The sequence below is a fragment of the Netta rufina genome (genome assembly GCF_964035555.1).
Source record: "Netta rufina genome assembly, chromosome: 18".
Lineage (NCBI taxonomy): Eukaryota > Metazoa > Chordata > Aves > Anseriformes > Anatidae > Netta > Netta rufina.
This window is the reverse complement of record NC_140142.1, coordinates 5,541,477-5,560,597: the sequence shown is the minus strand read 5'-3', so window position 1 is coordinate 5,560,597 and position 19,121 is coordinate 5,541,477. Positions and strand designations below refer to the sequence as shown.

The window sequence follows — 19,121 nt, the reverse complement described above, 5'->3', positions numbered from 1 at the left end:
TTGCTGGTTCTGGCCATGGGGTTCTACAAGGAGGGAAAAGGCAGTAAGAAAATACAACACAACTATCTGTTGATATCTGATTCAATATCGGCCTTTTAAGCAGACATTCGGCATGTTCATTTCATGAGCCCTGACGGATGCTGCCTAAAGTAGTCCGTGGGAACAGGGGACTCTTCTGTAGGCAGTGTAGTTAACAGTCCCTACCTATAAAAAAAAAAAAAAAAGTAAAGAGGAGCATGGGGTATTGTCAGATCAGTTTAACTCTTCATATGAAGAAATTTTTACTCCCAAATCACCTAATGGCAGAGAAGGGCTGTGGCAATTTTTTTTTTTCTATGCTGTCGTTCCTGCTGCACTACAAGCAAAGCCTTGTGGATCCTCAGAGTCATAGATACCATTCCTCTAGTGCAGAGTGTACTTCAGAGAGCACAGCCAGTCTGTCCATCCATTCTGGTCTCAGCTGCCCTGTGCTGGTGGGAGAGAAGAGCAGCGATTGTCCCAGGGAGGTGCCTGAGCCCTCCCTCAAACAGCATTTCTGTCAGCAGCTCCCTCTCACTGCCTGCCTATAGCCCTGCTGGGAACTGGTTCTCTGTCCCCACATCTCTTCCCTGTCCATGCTAAGAGACCCCAGACCACAAGCTGTGTGCTTACAATCACTCAGATTCCCCTCCACTGCAAGAATTTGGCACTTAGGGCACTGAATCCAAAAAAGCCTTTCTCCTCAGACTAAGCGAGCCTCAGTCTTCCTCCTGAAATGCCCATTCATAAATGCCATTCTCTAAAGTTTCTCCTAGTCCAAATTACCAAAAGAGTGAGACCGACCCTGACAGATGCTATCAGCCATCAGATGTGCCAGCTGTAGAAGACCCCTCTGGCAACCCCACCTGCATGGCCCTGCTGCCAGAGCCTCACGGTGTCAAAAGCCTGCAGATGTGTCCTGCCACACGCTGTCCTCTGTTGTTGCACTCCTCAGTGCCTCCAAGCCCTCTCTCCTTCTCTCAATGTGTGTCAGCTGCAGTCAGAGCCCCCAGCCCTGCTGCGCTGTGCAGAGGAGCTGCTCCTGGCCACAGCTGTCTCTCTGCACCAAGGCCCTCTTGCCACGAGCTCTCTCTGTCCCACGAGGCCGGCCCAGCTCAGCAGCACAGGACCAGCCCAAGGCACTGCAATCACCCCTCTGGGGGCTTTGCTGATGAGCCCACAAACCTCAGGCACTCAGAGACAATTGAAGACATCTCTCCAGAAGTGCAAGTCAGAGGCAAGTTTCCTGCAGTGTCCCCCTGAGGGCCAGCACTGACACAGCCTCCCTTGGAGCTCGTTAGAGCAGAACCCTGGAGGCAGTGAGGACAAGGAGACAAAGGCAATGTGAAGGTGACACTGATGTGTAGGAAAACTGGATGTGTGTCACCAAGCACAAGGGCCAGGCCTTGACCATTGTCCTCTGGGAATGGAGATGCTTTCCCTTCACACCTTTCTCAGGGCTCTTTGTGGGGCAGTAGGAGATGGGGATGTATATGGCCAAGTGCAGGAGAATGGTACGACCCCTGCCTGGTTCATGGGTGGGGGTGAGGAGGCAATGAGGCCCTGGTGCTTTAACGATCAGCCGTCTCCTCCTAGGCCTCAGTGACAGTGACAACAGCCATAGCCATGGACACAAAGACCTGAGTCCTGATGGGTCTTACAGCCTTGCCACAGCCATTACTCCTCTCCACAGCAGGCTGTCTGAGAGACTCCCGGACTTCCTAATCTTCCACTGCCAGATGCAGACCCTTCTGTGGGTAGTGTCACATTTGATCTGAGCTGTCTGATAACTCAGATCTTCTTGGTGTTCCTGCTCCTCAGAAGGGAGCTCTGTAGGAAGCTGGCCTGATTCCTGCTGAGCAGGCACCACTGCTCATATGGCATCCCTCGTGGTGCCCAGGCCCTCCTCCTCCTGGACACTGCTCACTCTGCAGGGTCCCAGTCTGCCTCCATGTGTGGGGTTCCTCTTCCTCTGGTGCAGGATTGGGCTCTTCTCCTTGTAAATGTCAGGAGGTTTGTGTAGGCAAATTCCCACAGTTTCTCAAGGTTGCCCCACACTGATGCTCCATTCTGTCAGCTGTTAATGTCTGCAGGCAGATGGCTCACCCTGACTATGCTGTTTCTCACAAGATAACAGTAACACGAGTTTGCAGGACAGTTTGGATTATACAGCAGGAACTAGTTGAATGGAATTACAGCACAGAATCAGTGAAGGGTGGGGGACAGAAGGCTGCCAGATTCTACTTTTCTCTTCTTCCTTCTCTTGCATACTGTTACTTTATCTGGAACTGTGTCCTATATACAAAATACAACACTGTATCATCTAATAAGAAGGAAATTAAGTCTATCCCAGCCAACACATGGACAATATCCACCCTATATTCCATACCATCTGCACCGTGCTCAGCTCCAATACTTTCCAGTTAATCACCACCACCTTTTCTCAGATGATATACACGCAGATATATCATGCCCTTAGTCTGTGGGTGTGCTGGAGTTGGCTAGGATCGAGTTAATTTTCATCTTAGTAGCTGGTATGAAGCTGTGTTTTGGATTTAGCATGAGTACTCAGTACTAGGGCCAGTCCTCTTTAATATCTTTATCAATGATCTGGATGAGGGGATCGAGTGCACCCTCAGTAAGTTCGCAGATGACACCAAGGTAGGTGCATGTGTCGATCTGCTCGAGGGTAGGAAAGCTCTGCAGGAGGATCTGGATAGGCTGCACCGATGGGCTGAAGTCAACTGAAGTTCAACAAGGCCAAGTGCCGGGTCCTGCACCTGGGATGCAATAACCCCAAGCAGAGCTACAGGCTGGGAGAGGAGTGGTTGGAAAGCTGCCAGGCAGAGAAGGACCTGGGAGTGATGGTGGATAGTCGGCTGAATATGAGCCAGCAGTGTGCTCAGGTGGCCAAGAAGGCCAACAGCATCCTGGCTTGTATCAGAAACAGTGTGACCAGCAGGGCTAGGGAGGTGATCGTCCCCCTGTACTTGGCTCTGGTGAGGCTGCACCTCGAGTACTGTGTTCAGTTTTGGGCCTCTCACTACAAGAAGGACATTGAGGTGCTCCAGCAAGTTCAGAGAAAATACGAAGCTGGTGAGGGGCCTGGAGAACAAGTCCTACGAGGAGCGGCTGAGGGAGCTGGGCTTGTTCAGCCTGGAGAAAAGGAGGCTCAGGGGTGACCTTATTGCTCTTTACAGATACCTTAAAGGAGGCTGTAGTGAGGTGGGGGTTGGTCTGTTCTCCCACATGCCTGGTGACAGGACGAGGGGGAACAGGCTAAAGTTGCACCAGGTGTGGTTTTGGTTGGAAGAACTTCTTTACCGAGAGGGTTGTGAGGCATTGGAATGGGCTGCCCAGGGAAGTGGTGGAGTCACCATCCCTGGAGGTCTTTAAAAGATGTTTAGATGTTGAACTTAGTGATATGGTTTAGTGGAGGACTTGTTAGTGTTAGGTCACAGGCTGGACTCGATGATCTTGAGGTCTCTTCCAACCTAGACAATTCTGCGATTCTGTGATTCTGTGGGAAGAAGAGCTTGGCCAGCAGCAACTTACGATTTCATAGAAGGAAGAGGGTTTACGTAATGTGGATGCTGTGGTAACACTGACTTAAAACAGTCACATATGGCCCTTTCCTTACTTGAAACAGTACTTTCAATCCCTAAACCTAAATGCTACTACAGTACTCTGAAAGGAATCTTTTTTTTTTTATTTTTTTTCTCTTACTAACCCCAATGCCTTCCCTTAACATTAAAATTCCCATTAAAATGCTCTATTTAACCCTAGACTCCTGCTCACCAGGAACCAGGCCAGCTTCCTACAGAGCTGCCTTACGAGGAGCAGGACCTCCAAGAAAATCTGAGTTATCATACTCAAGCTCAGATCCGGTGTGGCTCCACACAGAAGAGGGTCTGCAGCCCTCAGGAGGTACAGGTCTGGGAGTCCCTAGGACAGCCTGGTGTGGAAAGGATCAAGGGCTCTACAAGGGCTCAAAGTCACAACCCAGGTCTTTGTGTCCATGGCGATGGCTGTTGTCTCTGCCACTGAGGCCTAGGAGGAGACAGCTGATCGTTAAAGCACCAGGGCCTAACTGCCTCCTCGCCCCCACCCATGAAGCAGTCAGAGGTCGTACCATTCTCCTGCACTTGGCAATGCACATCTCCATCTCCTACTGCCCCACAATGAGCCCTGAGCAACCTGTCAAGGGAAAGGATCTCCCTTCCCAGGGGACATGGGGCAAGGCCTGACCCTTGTACTTGGTGACACACATCCACTTTTCCTACACATCAGTGTCACCTTCACATTGCCTTTGTCTCCTTGTCCTCACTGCCTCCAGGGTTCTGCTCTAACGAGCTCCAAGGGAGGCTGTGTCAGTGCTGGCCCTCAGGGGGACACTGCAGGAAACTTGCCTCTGACTTGGACTTCTGGAGAGCTGTCTTCAATTGTCTCTGAGTGCCTGAGGTTCGTGGGCTCATCAGCAAAGCCTCCAGAGGAGTGATTGCAGTGCCTTGGGCTGGTGCTGTGCTGCTGAGCTGGGCCAGACTCGTGGGACAGAGAGAGTTTGTGGCAAGAGGGCCTTGGTGCAGAGAGACAGCTGTGCCCAGGAGTAGCTCCTCTGCACAGCGCAGCAGGAAAGAGAAACAGAGGCACAGACACAGAGAGAAGAAAAGGAGAGAGTGGCTGAAGGCAGTTGGCAGTGGGAGGATGCTGAGAGCTGCCTGCAGGAGAAACCTGCACAGCCCTTGACAAGGTAGGTGTCTGGCTGCAGGGCCATGCCGCTGACATTATGCCGCTGATATTATGCCACAGGTCCTGGAATGGTTTCCTCCTGCTAGGTCTTGTTTCTGGGGGGGCGGTGGGCAATGCAGTAGGCTTTGAGAGTCCTGCTGGGTTGCAGTGTGAGTTAATGAAGTCTGGCAGAAGCCCCTTGGAATGTCATAACCTAGCTACCCCTTGTCAGCCAGGAGTGTGGTGGCCGAGCCTCCTCCAGACACTGCAGGGGATGCAGTTTGAATATTGGGTTACCCCAGCTTTTGAATATCCAGAGCAGTCTGAGGGGTGTCCTCCTGGGCTGCAGGCTGCTCTCCAGCAGGATGCAGCTCTCTCGTGGCATCCTTGTGCCCTTGCAGCATCCAGGTACCTGAAGGAGGAGACACCTCCGTGTTAAGGCCATGCCTGGATGTGCTGCTGGATGGCTGTCTCTGGGAAGCTGGAGTGAGGCTTCTGCAGGCCTGGTTAGGAGGGAAGAGCTGAGATCCTGCTAAGACCCTGTAAGACAAGGTGAGGATTCTGTCCAGATGCACTTGGACTCAGGCTTTTCTGCTCTCAGTTTTCTTTTGTTTCTTCTCAGGAAACATCTGAGTGGGATGGTCCTGCCGCTCAGAGAGGTGACACAGAGCAACTGAGAACAGGACCACTGGGCAGAGCTGCTCTGCTCAGTCTTCACCTAGGGACAGCCCTTTTGCCTCCTGGCAAACACAGGATTTCACCGTGAGTGTACAAGTAATGTCAGGGAGTTTCAAAATCCAATACCTCAACTAGGATAGGGCAACTAGAATAAAATAAAGTGAGGGAAATAGTTGCAGCTCTGCTTTGCATTCAGCTCAGTCTTTTGCAGCAATACGTCAAACCTCATTGATCTGACATTTGTCTGAATATGAGTTAGCCAGCCTTTTGTTTTATTTCCAGTTTTCTTCATAGAAGTTTGTTCTAACGTTTTTCTGCCTTCTCCCCTTCAACAGACAAGCAAGTACAAAGTCAGAGAATGCCCAACATCAGCTCTGTGAGCGAGTTCCTCCTGCTGGCATTCGCAGACACGTACGAGCTGCAGCTCCTGCACTCTGTGCTCTTCCTGGGCATCTACCTGGCTGCCCTCCTGGGCAACGGCCTCATCCTCAGTGCCGTAGCCTGCCACCACCACCTCCACACCCCCATGTACTTCTTCCTCCTCAACCTCGCCCTCCTCGACCTGGGATTCATCTCCACCACTCTGCCCAAAGCCATGGCCAATGCCCTCTGGGACACCAGGGCCATCTCCTATCAAGGCTGTGCTGCTCAAGTTCTCTTTTTTGTCTTCTTCTTTGGTTCAGAGTATTCAATTCTAACTGTCATGGCCTACGATCGCTACGTTGCCATCTGCAAGCCTCTGCACTACGGGAGCCTCCTGGGCAGCAGAGCCTGTGCCCAGATGGCAGCAGCTGCCTGGGGCAGTGGCTTTCTCAATGCTGTCCTGCACACAGCCACTACATTTTCCCTGCCCCTCTGCCACGGCAATGCTGTGGACCAGTTCTTCTGTGAAATCCCCCACATCCTCAAGCTCTCCTGCTTAGATGCCTCTCTCAGGGAAGTTTGGGCACTTGTGTTTAGTATTTTTTTGGCCTTTGGTTGTTTTGTCTTCATAGTGGTATCTTATGTGCAGATCTTCAGGGCAGTGCTGAGGATACCCTCTGTGCAGGGCCAGCACAAAGCCTTTTCCACATGCCTCCCTCACCTAGCTGTCGTCTCCCTGATGGTCAGCACTGCCATGTTTGCCTACCTGAAGCCTCCCTCCATCTCGTCGCCATCCCTGGACTTGGTGGTGTCACTTCTGTACTCAATAGTACCTCCAGCAGCGAACCCACTCATCTACAGTATGAGGAACTGGGAACTAAGGGATTCCATCAGGACTCTACTTGAATACACACATCTTCAGCAAATTCACCTATAATACTATGTCTAATATTAGAAATCCCAGCTATTCTCAGAAATAAAATAATATCATGTCTTCTGTTATTTAATGTCTGTATTATTATTTTCTCTAAGTATTTCACTTTTGAATTAAATAATATTATTTTTAACCCCCCCTAGAATCAATTATTTTCCTATTGAAGACGACTCCCTGTGTAGATAAACCCAATAATAAAGCCATTAGAACTTCACTGGTCTCAGCTGCCATCTCTTCCCATCTTTTCTGGAGCTGGGGAAGAAGCCCCAGCATGCAGGAGGGGCTCAGGGCCAAGAACCCAGCTGACACATGCAGGAGCAGCCCCGGTGGCCCTCTGGGCTGCCCCTCACTGCCCGCTGGGCTCTGCCTCTCTGCTGCCTTCGGGTCGGGGCTGCTGCTTCCCTGGAGCCATGGCCATGGCCAGCAGCAGGACGTGGCTTTTTCCCTGCTGCTCTCTTCTGGCTTCCACATTGAACTTCTTTTTTTCTGGGTAAACCCTCAGATCTCGTGTACCTTGGTGACAGTCCTGTTCTCTCTGCAGTGGCATCCCTGTGGCTGCAGGCAGCAGCAGGCACTGTGCAGCCCTGGGTTACAGCTGCCTCCCTGCTAGCACCACAGTAACAAGAGGGGCTGCTGAGGGCAAGCCCAGGACCCTGGACACCTCTTCCAAATGTGCTATCAGGAACACAGCCAAAGGGTTGCTCCCTTCTCTTCTCTATTCTGGAGATTAGTCATGGAGTGAGGGACACAGGCTGAAAGTCCCAGGGTGGTTCCTGAGGAACCAAGGGCAGGATCAAGAGCTTCAGTTATGGTAGAACTTGCCTAAGGAGATGACAACTGATCTTAAATTTATCTGCATGGGACTGCACCCCCTGCAGCGGGGCAGATGGCAAATTCCAGCCTGTAGAGGAATCTGGAGCTTCCAGGAGATGTCAGGAGATCTGCAGGGACAATGTGCTCAGTGGGTAGTGATTAGAACCTCATAAAATGTGTGACCATGCAAAGAAGGGTCTGGTAAAGGAAAAGGGAAATCTGAGGAGTCCATGGGCTAAAGGAGGTCTCTGCAATGACATCAGAGGTGTTGAAGAGCCAGCAGGCAAAGGCCCATAAGACTGCAGTATAACTGAGGATAAGCATTTTGAAGTGCCGTGGACAAGGTCTGGTGCAGCACTTGCCTGCCCTTTCTACCCTCGGACACATCCCATGGCCCTGCCCAGCACTGCCCTGTGCTGCTGAGCCATCAGGGCAGATGGAAAGGGGCTCAGCAGCAGAGATCCCCATGGAGATGGGTCTGCTGCTCACCCTGAGCAGCATGGGCAGGGGGGGAGACCCACGGGGATTCCAGGGCACCACAGCCCCTGGCTCTCACAGCACCACCGCCAGCTTGGGGCCCTGCAGGGATCACGGAGAAGGAAGCAGCAATGGCCAGCCAGGCTAGCACAGACACACTGCCCTGGGCAAGGCTCCCTGGGAGCAGGGATGGCCCTGGGGAAGAGCAGGGCAGCATTGCTGGGCCTGCACTGATGGGGAAAGGGCAAAGGGAAAGCTCTTTGTGTAGGCCCCTGCTCGGGGCAGGCTGCTCTGTGGCTGGGCCAGGCCTCTTGTGCTGGCCTGGGGAGCGGGGCTGGCCCTGCGGGGCACAGGCACTGTGTGCTGGGGATCTCCCAGGCAAGAGAGCAGGGCTCCTGCAGCTTCACGGACCTCCATCACCTTGCAGCATAGCCAGCCTCCTCCTTGCTCACCTCCACCAGAAACTACACATGCATGAGCTGCCTGCTTCCTCCTCCTCTAGAGGGAGAGGAGGAAACACATCTAGAGGGAGAGGGGAAAGAACATAAAAACTCACAGAGAGATAGACACATGAGGACAGGAAAGGAAAAGAAAAATGAAAGAAAAAGAAATTCCAACCCCAAACACGACGAATATTTAGTAAGTCTTCAATACCCACAAGCAGACTGCTGTGCTGCCAGTCTCTGAGAAACTGCTAGCTTGTCTTAGAAAGATGATGCCAATATTTACTGCTGAGCACCATGTTGTGTCCCATGTGGACTATCTAGAGCTGAAGTGCTCAGTCTGGTGTGAGCAGGCAGAGGAGAGCTCTGCAGCCCCAGGGCACCAGGTACCACAGTCCCCTCACTCTGCAGAGCAGCACCGCCAGCTGGGGTTCAGGCTGGGGCTGGGGCAGGGCCTGAGAGAGCGCTTCCCCTGAGTGCCTTCTAGACCAGCTTCAGGCTCATGGCTTCTAGATACGAATGTGGTCCCCACTGTGCACTAGGAGCTGAGAGACCGCCAACAGGAACGGGGCTGGAACATTGCCTGAAAGGTCCCTCCTGCCTAGCAACTCACAGGACTGGCACAGAACTGGCTCCTGAGTGTCAGAGAGGCTGGGAGCCCAGCAGGTGTGCCATGAGCTTGGAGCATCACAACCAGATCACTTCCACCTGGGCAGGTCCTGGCCCAAAAAGGGGGTGTTTTGTAGGTGTGGTATTATAAGCTCAGTGGTGCCTCAGAAACACTAAGTCCAGCAGGAAGCTAATGGCTGTTAAATGGCCTGTGAGTTGAGCTCTTTTTGAAGTAGCTGACAGGTCACCCTTGACTCCTGGCTGGGATCTGTGCCTTTAGGCTCACATCTGCCAGTGTCCATGGTAGGGCAGCAGAAGGCACTTGCTGTGCATGTAGTTTCTGAGATCGGCTCTTTCTAAGTACCTGGTAGGCCCCATAGAGGAAGAGGTCTTGGGTAGGGGTTGTCATGTCAGAGGTGTCAGCTTTTGCCTGAAGTCATCCTTTAGGACTGCTTTCATTTTTCTACACCGAGAGGGCCACTGCCTCCAAGACGCTTGGGGCAAACTGAACCATGCATGAGGGTTTGGAAAAAGATAGCCTGGGTGCACAGAAGCCATTCTGTATCCAAAAGTTGGAGGCAGGAAACAAAATTTTGGGGTGGTACAAGAGCTGCTGGGCACATTGTGCAGGGTTCACCTACAGCCTGTTTGTTCTTTTCCATCCTGACTTAGGTGCCACGTCAATCTCAAGAAAGGAGTAGCCAACAGATATGAGACAGATACTCTGAGATCATGAAAGCCATCAGAAAGCTGCCCCTAAGAAAATGACTGATATGGGGAAGTCAGGAGAAGCCTGGCCAGGAGAGATGTGAGATTTGAGGGAGGGAAGAGGAGTTTGGCCAGCAGAAATTAATGATATCTGTGAGGTTCGAACATTCAGGCAATGTTGATTCTGCTGTAATGCTGGCTTAAAACAGTCATGTAAAGCCATTCCCCTATTTTAGCCAGTGTCATTAATCCCCAAGCCTAAATGCTACTCCACACGCTGACAGGAATCCACTATTCTTATGCCTGATGTCAAAGTATCCCTTCAAGCTAAAACACAGCCCATAGCCATTTGCCTTTATCTTTAGTCTCTTGCTCACTCTGATCTGATCAGCTGGTGGGCCGCAAGGGGGAGATGGGTGGGAATACTCTGAGGAGCTCAGCTCTGCCTCAGCATCTCCTGCCCCAGGAGGAGGATCATAACTGTGGCAGGGACTGTGAGGTCACTTCTGTCTCTGCACTTGATAGGGCAGCAGCAGGAACGTGTCACAGAAAGGGACTGTGAGGTCACTTGTGTCTGGAGGTGGCAGGTCTCCCTTGCCTTCTCCCTGGGAGCTGCACTTTTGGGCTGACATCTGGCAGTGGCCCTGCTAGGCCAGCAGAAGGCACCTGCTTGGCATGCTGACTGGGGGATCCCCTCTGCCTCCAGAGCCAGGAGGACCCAGGCAGAAAGAAGGCCCCCAGATGGGTTGTCCTGTCCCTTCTGCTTGAGTCCATGAGTGGGCAGCAGCAGGCACAAGGCTTGGCTGTGTCTCCACAAGAAGCTGCAAGGCCAGCAGCAGGCCCCTGGCTTGGAAGCTGCTGCTGAGGTGACTTGTGTCTGCTTGGCTGAGAGGCCGCAAGGAGCCTGCTGGGTTGGGATGCCTACTTCAGGAGGGGTTTCCACCACAGGGATGCCATACGAGCAGTGGTGCCTTCTCACAAGGAACCAGGCCAGCTTCCTACAGAGCTGCCTTATGAGATATTTGGGTCCATGGCTATGGCTATTGTCTCAGCCACTAAAGCTTTTGAGGAGACAGCTAATCATTAAAGCACCAGAGCCTAATTGACTCCTCATGGGCTCATCAGCAATGCCCCCAGAGAGGTGATTATAATGCCTTGGGCTGGGCCTGTGCTGCTGAGCTGGGCCGGGCTCCTGGAACATGAAAAAAAAAACACATTTCAAAAAGTCCCATGAAGCTGATAGACATCTGTGCCCAGGAGCAGCTCCTCTGCACAGCGCAGTAGGGTTGGGGGCTCTGACTGCAGCTGGCATGCAGAGAGGAGAGAAGGAGAGAGGGCTTGGAGACAGTTTTGAGTGGGAGGATGCTGAGAGCTGCCTGCAGGAGAAACCTGCACAGCCCTTGACAAGGTAAGTGCCTGGCTGCAGGGCCATGCAGCTGCAGGTCCTGGAAGGGTCTCGTGCTGGGTCTTGTTTCTGGGAGTGGGCAACACAGTAGGCTTTGAGAGTCCTGCTGGGCTGCTCTGCAAGGTGAGGAAGTCTGGCAGAAACCCCTTGGAGTACCATAATCTAGCTACTCCTGGTCATATAAAACAGGGATGGCCAAACTCCTAAAGAAACTGCATGGGATGCAGATTGGATATTGGGATACCCCAGCTTGTGAATATCCAGCTCTGTCTGAGGGTTGTCCTCCTGGGCTGCAGGCTGTTCTCCTGCAAGATGCAGCTCTCTCGAGGCATCCCTGTGTTATCCAGGTGCCCCAAGGAGGAAGCAGTTCTGTGTTAAGGTCATGTCCGTGCTGCTGGATGGCTGTCTGTGTGCAGCTGGAGTGAGTCCTCTACACCCCTGGTTAGGAGAGAAGAGCTGAGATCCTGCTCATGCACCTGCAGACAAAGTGAATATTCTGTCCATCTGCACTTCTACTGCAGCTTCTGTGCTCCCAGCTGTCTCAGCTTTCTTCTCAGAGAAATCCCTGACCATGTTCATCATGCTAACCATTACAGGGATAACTACTAGATAACAAAAGAAAATTCTACCTTGCTCAAGCAAGAAAGCTGCAGGAAGGTTCTCCTGCAAAGAGAGAGGTTCAGGCTAGGGCATGCTTTAAGACTTGCAATGGATTTCCTGAGAGAAGTTTGTTATAACGTTTCTCTGCCATCTCATCTTCAGCAGACAACTGTGTCCAGAGTCAGCAAATGCCCAATGTCAGCTCTGTGAGTGAGTTCTTGCTGCTGGCATTCGCAGACACGCGCAAGCTGCAGCTCCTGCACTTCGCGCTCTTCCTGGGCATCTACCTGGCTGCCCTCCTGGGCAACGGCCTCATCCTCAGCGCCGTAGCCCGCGACCACCGCCTCCACACCCCCATGTACTTCTTCCTCCTCAACCTCGCCCTCCTCGACCTGAGCTGCATCTCCACCACTCTGCCCAAAGCCATGGCCAATGCCCTCTGGGACACCAGGGCCATCTCCTATCAAGGCTGTGCTGCACAGGTCTTCTTTTTTGTCTATTTTATTGGAGCAGAGTATTCTCTTCTCACTGTCATGGCCTATGACCGCTACGTTGCCATCTGCAAGCCCCTGCACTACGGGAGCCTCATGGGCAGCAGAGCTTGTGCCCAGATGGCAGCAGCTGCCTGGGGCAGTGGCTTTCTCAATGCTGTCCTGCACACGGCCAACACATTTTCCCTGCCCCTCTGCCAAGGCAATGCTGTGGAGCAGTTCTTCTGTGAAATCCCCCAGATCCTCAAGCTCTCCTGCTCAAATGCCTACCTCAGAGAAGTCTGGGTTCTTGTGCTTAATGTTTCTTTAGTCTTTGGTTGTTTTGTCTTCATAGTGCTGTCCTATGTGCAGATCTTCAGGGCAGTGCTCAGGATGCCCTCTGAGCAGGGCCGGCACAAAGCCTTTTCTATGTGTCTCCCTCACCTGGCCGTAGTCTCTCTGTTTGTCAGCACTGCTGTGTTTGCCAACCTGAAGCCCCCCTCCATTTCCTCGCCATCCCTGGACCTGGTGGTCACACTTCTCTACTCAGTGGTGCCTGCAGCTCTGAACCCCCTCATCTACAGCATGAGGAACCAGGAGCTCAAGGATACAGTGAGGAAAATGTTTCCATACATGCTTCTTAAGCATCCATGATGTGTTCAGAAGATCTATTCTTAATAATATGCAAATATTTTGATTCATATTATATCATACCATTTTGATCGTTACTAGTGTTATCGTAAGTTTGTCATTAATAGTAATCCTAACAGAAATCAAAGGGTATTTGGGAAAATGATACAACATTTCTTAAGTTATATTTCTTTGTTAGTATTTGAACTACATTTCATTTTGTTTTTAATAATCTCATTCTTAGCATTCTGAATGTTACATCTGATGTAAGGTTTGACCACATCATCTAATGTACATACAGAACCAGGCTTCCTTGGTAGAGAAAGACAATAAAGATGTCACTGGATTTTCATTGGTCTTAGTATCCTTCTCTTCCCATCTTCTGTCAAGCTGGGGGAGCAGCCCCAGCATCCAGGAGGGGCTCAGGTCCAGGAGCCCAGCTGCCACAGTTAGGAGCAGTGTGTTTGGATTAGACCTTGTGGATCTAGGTGGCAGTCCTGTCGTCTCTATAGCAGCGTGTCGTGGTTCCGCTCTAGTGGGCAGCCAAGCTCCACCACAGCAGCTCTCTCACTCCCCCTCCTCAAAGAAGAATGGGGAGAAAATATGTGAAAAGGGCTCAAAGGTTGAGATAAGGACGAGAAAATCACTCAGTAATTATTGTAACGGTCAAAACAGACTCAGCATAAGAAGATAGTAAGATTTATTGCGCATTACTAACAAGCTAGAGAAGTGAGAAACAAAGGAAAGAAACCAAAAGGACCTTCCACCCCCCAACCACCCTCTTCCACCTCCTCCCCCCAAGCGGCGCAAGGGAACGGGGGAATGGGGGTTATGGTCAGTCTACAGCACTTCTTCTCTGCCGCTCCTTCTCGGTCACTCTCGTCCCCTGTGCTGTGGGGTCCCACCCACGGGATGCAGTCCTTGATGAACTGATCCGGCGTGGGCTTCCCACAGGCAGCAGCTCTTCCAGAACTGCTCCAGATATGTGTCTGTACCACGGGGTCCATCCCACAGGAGAAAACTGCTCCAACATGGCTCCCCTATGGGCAGCAGCTCCTGCCAGGTCACCTGCTCCTGCGTGGGCTCCTCTCCACGGGCTACAGGTCCGGCCCAGAATCTGCTCCGGCAGGGGTCTTCCACAGGCGGCAGCCTCCGTCGGTGCAGGGCCACCTGCTCCACCGTGGTCTCCTCCACGGGCTGCAGCGTGGAACCCTGCTCCACCGTGGTACTCCATGGGCTGCAGGGGGACATCCTGCTTCACCATGGTCCTCACCACAGGCCGCAGGGGACTTCTGCTCCGGCGCCTGGAGCACCTCTCCCCCTCCTTCTACACTGACCTTGGTGCCTGCAAGGCCGTTCCTCACTCCTCTCACTCTCCCGGCTGCTGTGTGGCGCAGCGTTTTTTTCCCTGTCTTAAATATGCTCTCACAGAGGCGCAAAACAACATCGCTTATTGGCTCAGCTCTGGAAACCAGTGGGGCCCTTCCCAAACATGGGGCAGCTTCTAGATCCTTCTCACAGAAACCACCCTTATGGTCCCCTGCTACCAAAACCTTGCCACATAAACCCACTACAGAGAGCCTTCATGGTGTAGTTGAGGAGGAAGATTTCAAAGAGCATCTAATAAAAATCTTTTTTCATTTTAAAGGCTGAATTTTGTTGTGTTTCAGTTTAGAGCATCATTCTCCGATAGGTATTGGTCTACGGTTTCTCCTTTGGAGCCCTGCATAGGTAGGAAAAGGTGTTTTTTCCTATTTAAAAACTAAGAACAGGAAAACACACTGGAATTTCCAAGAAAACACAGTTCAAATTCCTAATTTGGTTGCCTCCAGTAATGTTTACGTTCCCTAAAGGATGGCTACGTACACAATGTATTTTAAAATTATTAATAGGAAATTTAAAATAATAGTGTTAATATCCATCCATATCATATTAATTCAATGATAAATGATGAGGGTCTTACTAAGGAAAACGTTAGACAGACTGCTGAGAGATGGGTGAGCTTGAACTCACTGAAACTCCAAGCAGCAACTGGGTTGGTGAGAGCGGTCTGAATGGTCAAAGAGTAAGGGGAGGGCAAACCAGGGGAAAGATGGGAAGTCCAGGTCCAGACAGGCAGCTGGAAAGGGGGCATTCAGCAGGGTCTGTGTAATCAAGATAGGTTTTGTGCCTGAAAGATGAGGGAGGGAGCACACCATGATAGAAAAGCAATGACAATGCAAGTACAGGTGAACACCAGTATTTCTTCTCCTGCGATGAATGTACATCCTGAAAAATCACATTTCATGATAGAAATTACACTTCACATGAGACATTTTATGGAAGGGATGGAATCTTTTGAGCTGATGTGTTGTTTTATTAAGTACTAAATAAATTACTGGGTAATTACTGTGTGTCCTGGCACTGCAGAGCTCCCATCAGCCCATGCATCCTTTGGCTTAACTTTACTGTGATGATCCACTCACTGCCCACCCAACACAAGGCACACAGTGTCCCAGGAGAACCCTTAGGATATTCTGGTGGCTCGCAATACCTCCTTGATGCCACCAGTCCTGTCACTTGTCGATCCCAAGAAGCTGCTTCTTGACAGGTCAGTGTCTCCAGGGGCAATGGGCATCCACCAGTAAAGACTCAGTCCAGCCCTGACTCCCTCACCCAGCACCCCATGCCCTCATGCCCCTGTGTCCAGGTGGCACCCAAGTACAAGACCGAGGCCTTGAGCCTGGTATTCCCTGAGCATCTTCTTCACTCCAGATTGGGAAGAAGAGCCCTGAGCACTGAGCAACTTCATTTTATGAACAAGATGCCACAACAGAGTACAGATGTCATTTAGGGATAAACACATTCAGAGAAAGCCTCTGGGTCACGGATGATGTAGTAAAAACTAACACAAAATGTAACATTCAGAATGCTAAGAATTACATTATTAAAAAAAAAATAAATAAATATTTAAAATATTAACAGAGAAAAATATTTTTTTAAAAAATATTGTATCATCTTCCCAAATACCCTTTTATTTCTGTTAGGATTATTATCAATGATAATGTTATGATAGCACTAGTAAAGATAAAAATGAAATAACATAATACGAATCAAAATTCCATATTATTAGAAATACATCTTCTGAACACATCACTGATGCTTAAGAAGCATGTATTGAAACAGTTTCCTCATTGCATCCTTCACCTCTTGGTTCCTCATGCTGTAGATGAGGGGGTTCAGTGCTGGAGGCACCACGGAGTACAGAAGTGCGACCACCAGGTCCAAGGATGGTTAGGAAACGGAGGGGGGCTTCAGGTAGGCAAATATGGCAGTACTGACAAAAAGGGAGATGACGGTCAGGTGAGGGAGGCACGTGGAAAAGGCTTTGTGCCGGCCCTGAGAAGAGGGCATCCTCAGCACTGCCCTGAAGATCTGCACATAGGATAACATGATGAAAACAAAGCAACAAAAGGCTAAAGAAACACTAAACACAAGTGCCCCAACTTCCCTGAGGTAGGCATCTGAGCAGGAGAGCTTGAGGATCTGGGGGATCTCACAGAAGAACTGGTCCACAGCATTGCCGTGACAGAGGGGCAGGGAAAATGTAGTGGCCGTGTGCAGGACAGCATTGAGAAAGCCACTGCCCCAGGCAGCTGCTGCCATCTGGGCACAAGCTCTGCTGCCCACGAGGCTCCCGTAGTGCAGGGGCTTGCAGATGGCAACGTAGCGGTCGTAGGCCATGATGGTGAGGAGATAGTACTCTGAAATAGAAAAAAAGAATAAAAAGAAGACCTGTGCAGCACAGCCTTGATAGGAGATGGCCCTGGTGTCCCAGAGGGCATTGGCCATGGCTTTGGGCAGAGTGGTGGAGATGCAGCCCAGGTCCAGGAGGGCGAGGTTGAGGAGGAAGAAGTACATGGGGGTGTGGAGGCGGTGGTCGCAGGCTACGGCGCTGAGGATGAGGCCGTTGCCCAGGAGGGCAGCCAGGTAGATGCCCAGGAAGAGCGCGAAGTGCAGGAGCTGCAGCTCACACGTGTCTGCAAATGCCAGCAGGAGGAACTCGCTCACTGAGCTGATGTTGGGCATTTCCTTGTTCTGGGCATGGGGTCCTGCCCAAGGAACAGAAAGACGGTAATTATTAACATTAGAATTATCTAAGGAAAAGGATTTCCATTTCTCATTTAAGCCTCACAAAATGCTTGCTCACTTCCATGAAGATATTTGGCAGATTCCTTTCTTGCATTTGGATTGATGCTGGCTTAGGCTGTGCTTTGGAGCAGAGGACTCTGCTATAGGCAATGCAGGAGTCAGTCCTGTCCTACACCAATAGGTAAATAACATAGGAAGACTTGTATCTTTTCTTCTAGCTTAGCCATTACTCCTGTGGAGAATCTCTAAGGCAGAAATCCTGTACATTTCGTTCTTATTGCACATGAAATACTGGGGATCCTGTGGATCCTCTCCATGGTTTCAGTTGATCTGTGCTGCAGGAAAACTGCACTCAGAAGTTCACCTGAGAATAATCTGGACACTGCTGAGAGCAGAGCAATCCAAGCTCAAAGTGTCCACCTCCAGACCCCCCACTCTGTCCCCATACTCCCATACTCCCCTTCCCCCAAGCACACCGAGAGCTCTCCCCATGGGCATGTGAGAGCCCCATCCCCAGCCAGCCTGGGAACAAGACCAGCAGCAGCACGGCCAGCTGGAGAAGCCAGGAGGAATGCCAGCGTGCTGCTGCCAGGGGAGGCAAGGCCAGGGAGGGACAGACGGACACTCAGCAGACCCTCCTGTGCTGCAGCTCTGCCTGCAGACGAGGCAGCTCCTGCTGGGGACACCAGGGCAGAGGCTGTGCTGGTGGGAGAGGAGAGCAGGGGGTGTCCCAGGGAAGGCGCCTGCCCTGCAGGGGATGGCAGGGAGGTGCCTGAGCCCTCCCTAACACAACATTTCTGGCAGCAGCTCCCTCTTACTGCCTGCCCATGTCCCTGCTATCTGCCCATATCCTTGCCAGGAGCCAGATTAGCGTCAGCTCAGTAAAAACCTGAGGAGTCCACAAACATGACGTTGGTGCAATCTTTAAGCTGAGGTGGCTGAAGACACTTTATGAAGTTCATTTCTGACATATGGATCTCTCAGTGCAATGCTCCAGGAGTCTCAGTCTCCTACACAATGCTGACAACAAATTACCATGAAACCTACCTGCACTCCACTGCCATAAGCTCAAAACACAGACTATAGAAAAAATCTTACCCTTCAGGTAACCCCAGTTTTAGCCTTCCTCTCTAAATGTCCAACCATAGATGCCATTCTCTAAAGCATTTTCTGCTCATTTCTGGAGAAACAGAGAGACCCATCCCGACAGGTGCTGTCAGCCATTGGATGTGCCCGCTGTAGAAGACCCCTCTGGCAACCCCACCTGCATGGCCCTGCTGCCAGAGCCTCACGGTGTCAACAGCTTGCAGATGTGTCCTGCCACACGCTGCCCTCTGTTGTTGCGCTCCTCAGTGCCTCCAAGCCCTCTCTCCTTCTCTCCTCTCTGCGTGCCAGCTGCGGTCAGAGCCCCCAGCCCTGCTGCGCTGTGCAGAGGAGCTGCTCCTGGCCACAGCTGTCTCTCTGCACCAGGGCCCTCTTGCCACGAGCTCTCTCTGTCCCACGAGCCCGGCCCAGCTCAGCAGCACAGCACCAGCCCAAGGCACTGCAATCACCCCTCTGGGGGCTTTGCTGATGAGCCCACAAACCTCAGGCACTCAGAGACAATTGAAGACAGCTCTCCAGAAGTGCAAGTCAGAGGCAAGTTTCCTGCAGTGTCCCCCTGAGGGCCAGCACTGACACAGCCTCCCTTGGAGCTCGTTAGAGCAGAACCCTGGAGGCAGTGAGGACAAGGAGACAAAGGCAATGTGAAGGTGGCACTGATGTGTAGGAAAACTGGATGTGTGTCACCAAGCACAAGGGCCAGGGAAGGGACCCCAAGCACCAGGGAAGGGAGATCCTTCTCCTTGACAGGTTGCTCAGGGCTCTTTGTGGGGCAGTAGGAGATGCGGATGTTCATTTCCAAGTGCAGGAGAATGGTACGACCCCTGCCTGCTTCATGGGTGGAGGGGAGGAGGCAATGAGGCCCTGGTGCTTTACTGATCAGCTGTCTCCTCAGAGGCCTCAGTGACAGAGACAACAGCCATAGCCATGGATGCAAGGACCTGGGTCATGTTGGGACTTTCAGCCTTGGTAGAGCCCATGATCCTCTCCACACCAGGCTGTCCTAGGCACTC

At 51.6% G+C, this 19,121-nt stretch overlaps 3 protein-coding genes across 3 annotated transcripts; 2 read left to right on the top strand and 1 right to left on the bottom strand.

Annotated features, from left to right (window-relative positions):
* Window positions 1-5,782: 5,782 nt before the first annotated feature.
* Window positions 5,783-6,724, top strand: LOC311216356 (olfactory receptor 14C36-like; the record flags this gene model as incomplete). The annotated part of the gene is made up of 1 exon (XM_084297901.1): window positions 5,783-6,724. One exon carries the CDS (start codon window positions 5,783-5,785, stop codon window positions 6,722-6,724), a length of 942 nt encoding a protein of 313 aa, XP_084154027.1.
* A 5,240-nt stretch (window positions 6,725-11,964) lies between these two features.
* LOC311216355 (olfactory receptor 14J1-like) lies at window positions 11,965-12,900 on the top strand (the record flags this gene model as incomplete). The annotated part of the gene is made up of 1 exon (XM_084297900.1): window positions 11,965-12,900. The coding sequence occupies one exon, from the start codon at window positions 11,965-11,967 to the stop codon at window positions 12,898-12,900; it is 936 nt and encodes a 311-aa protein (XP_084154026.1).
* Window positions 12,901-16,149: 3,249 nt separating this feature from the next.
* LOC311216354 (olfactory receptor 14C36-like) lies at window positions 16,150-16,944 on the bottom strand (the record flags this gene model as incomplete). Its single annotated transcript, XM_084297899.1, has 1 exon — window positions 16,150-16,944. The coding sequence occupies one exon, from the start codon at window positions 16,942-16,944 to the stop codon at window positions 16,150-16,152; it is 795 nt and encodes a 264-aa protein (XP_084154025.1).
* Window positions 16,945-19,121: the final 2,177 nt, after the last annotated feature.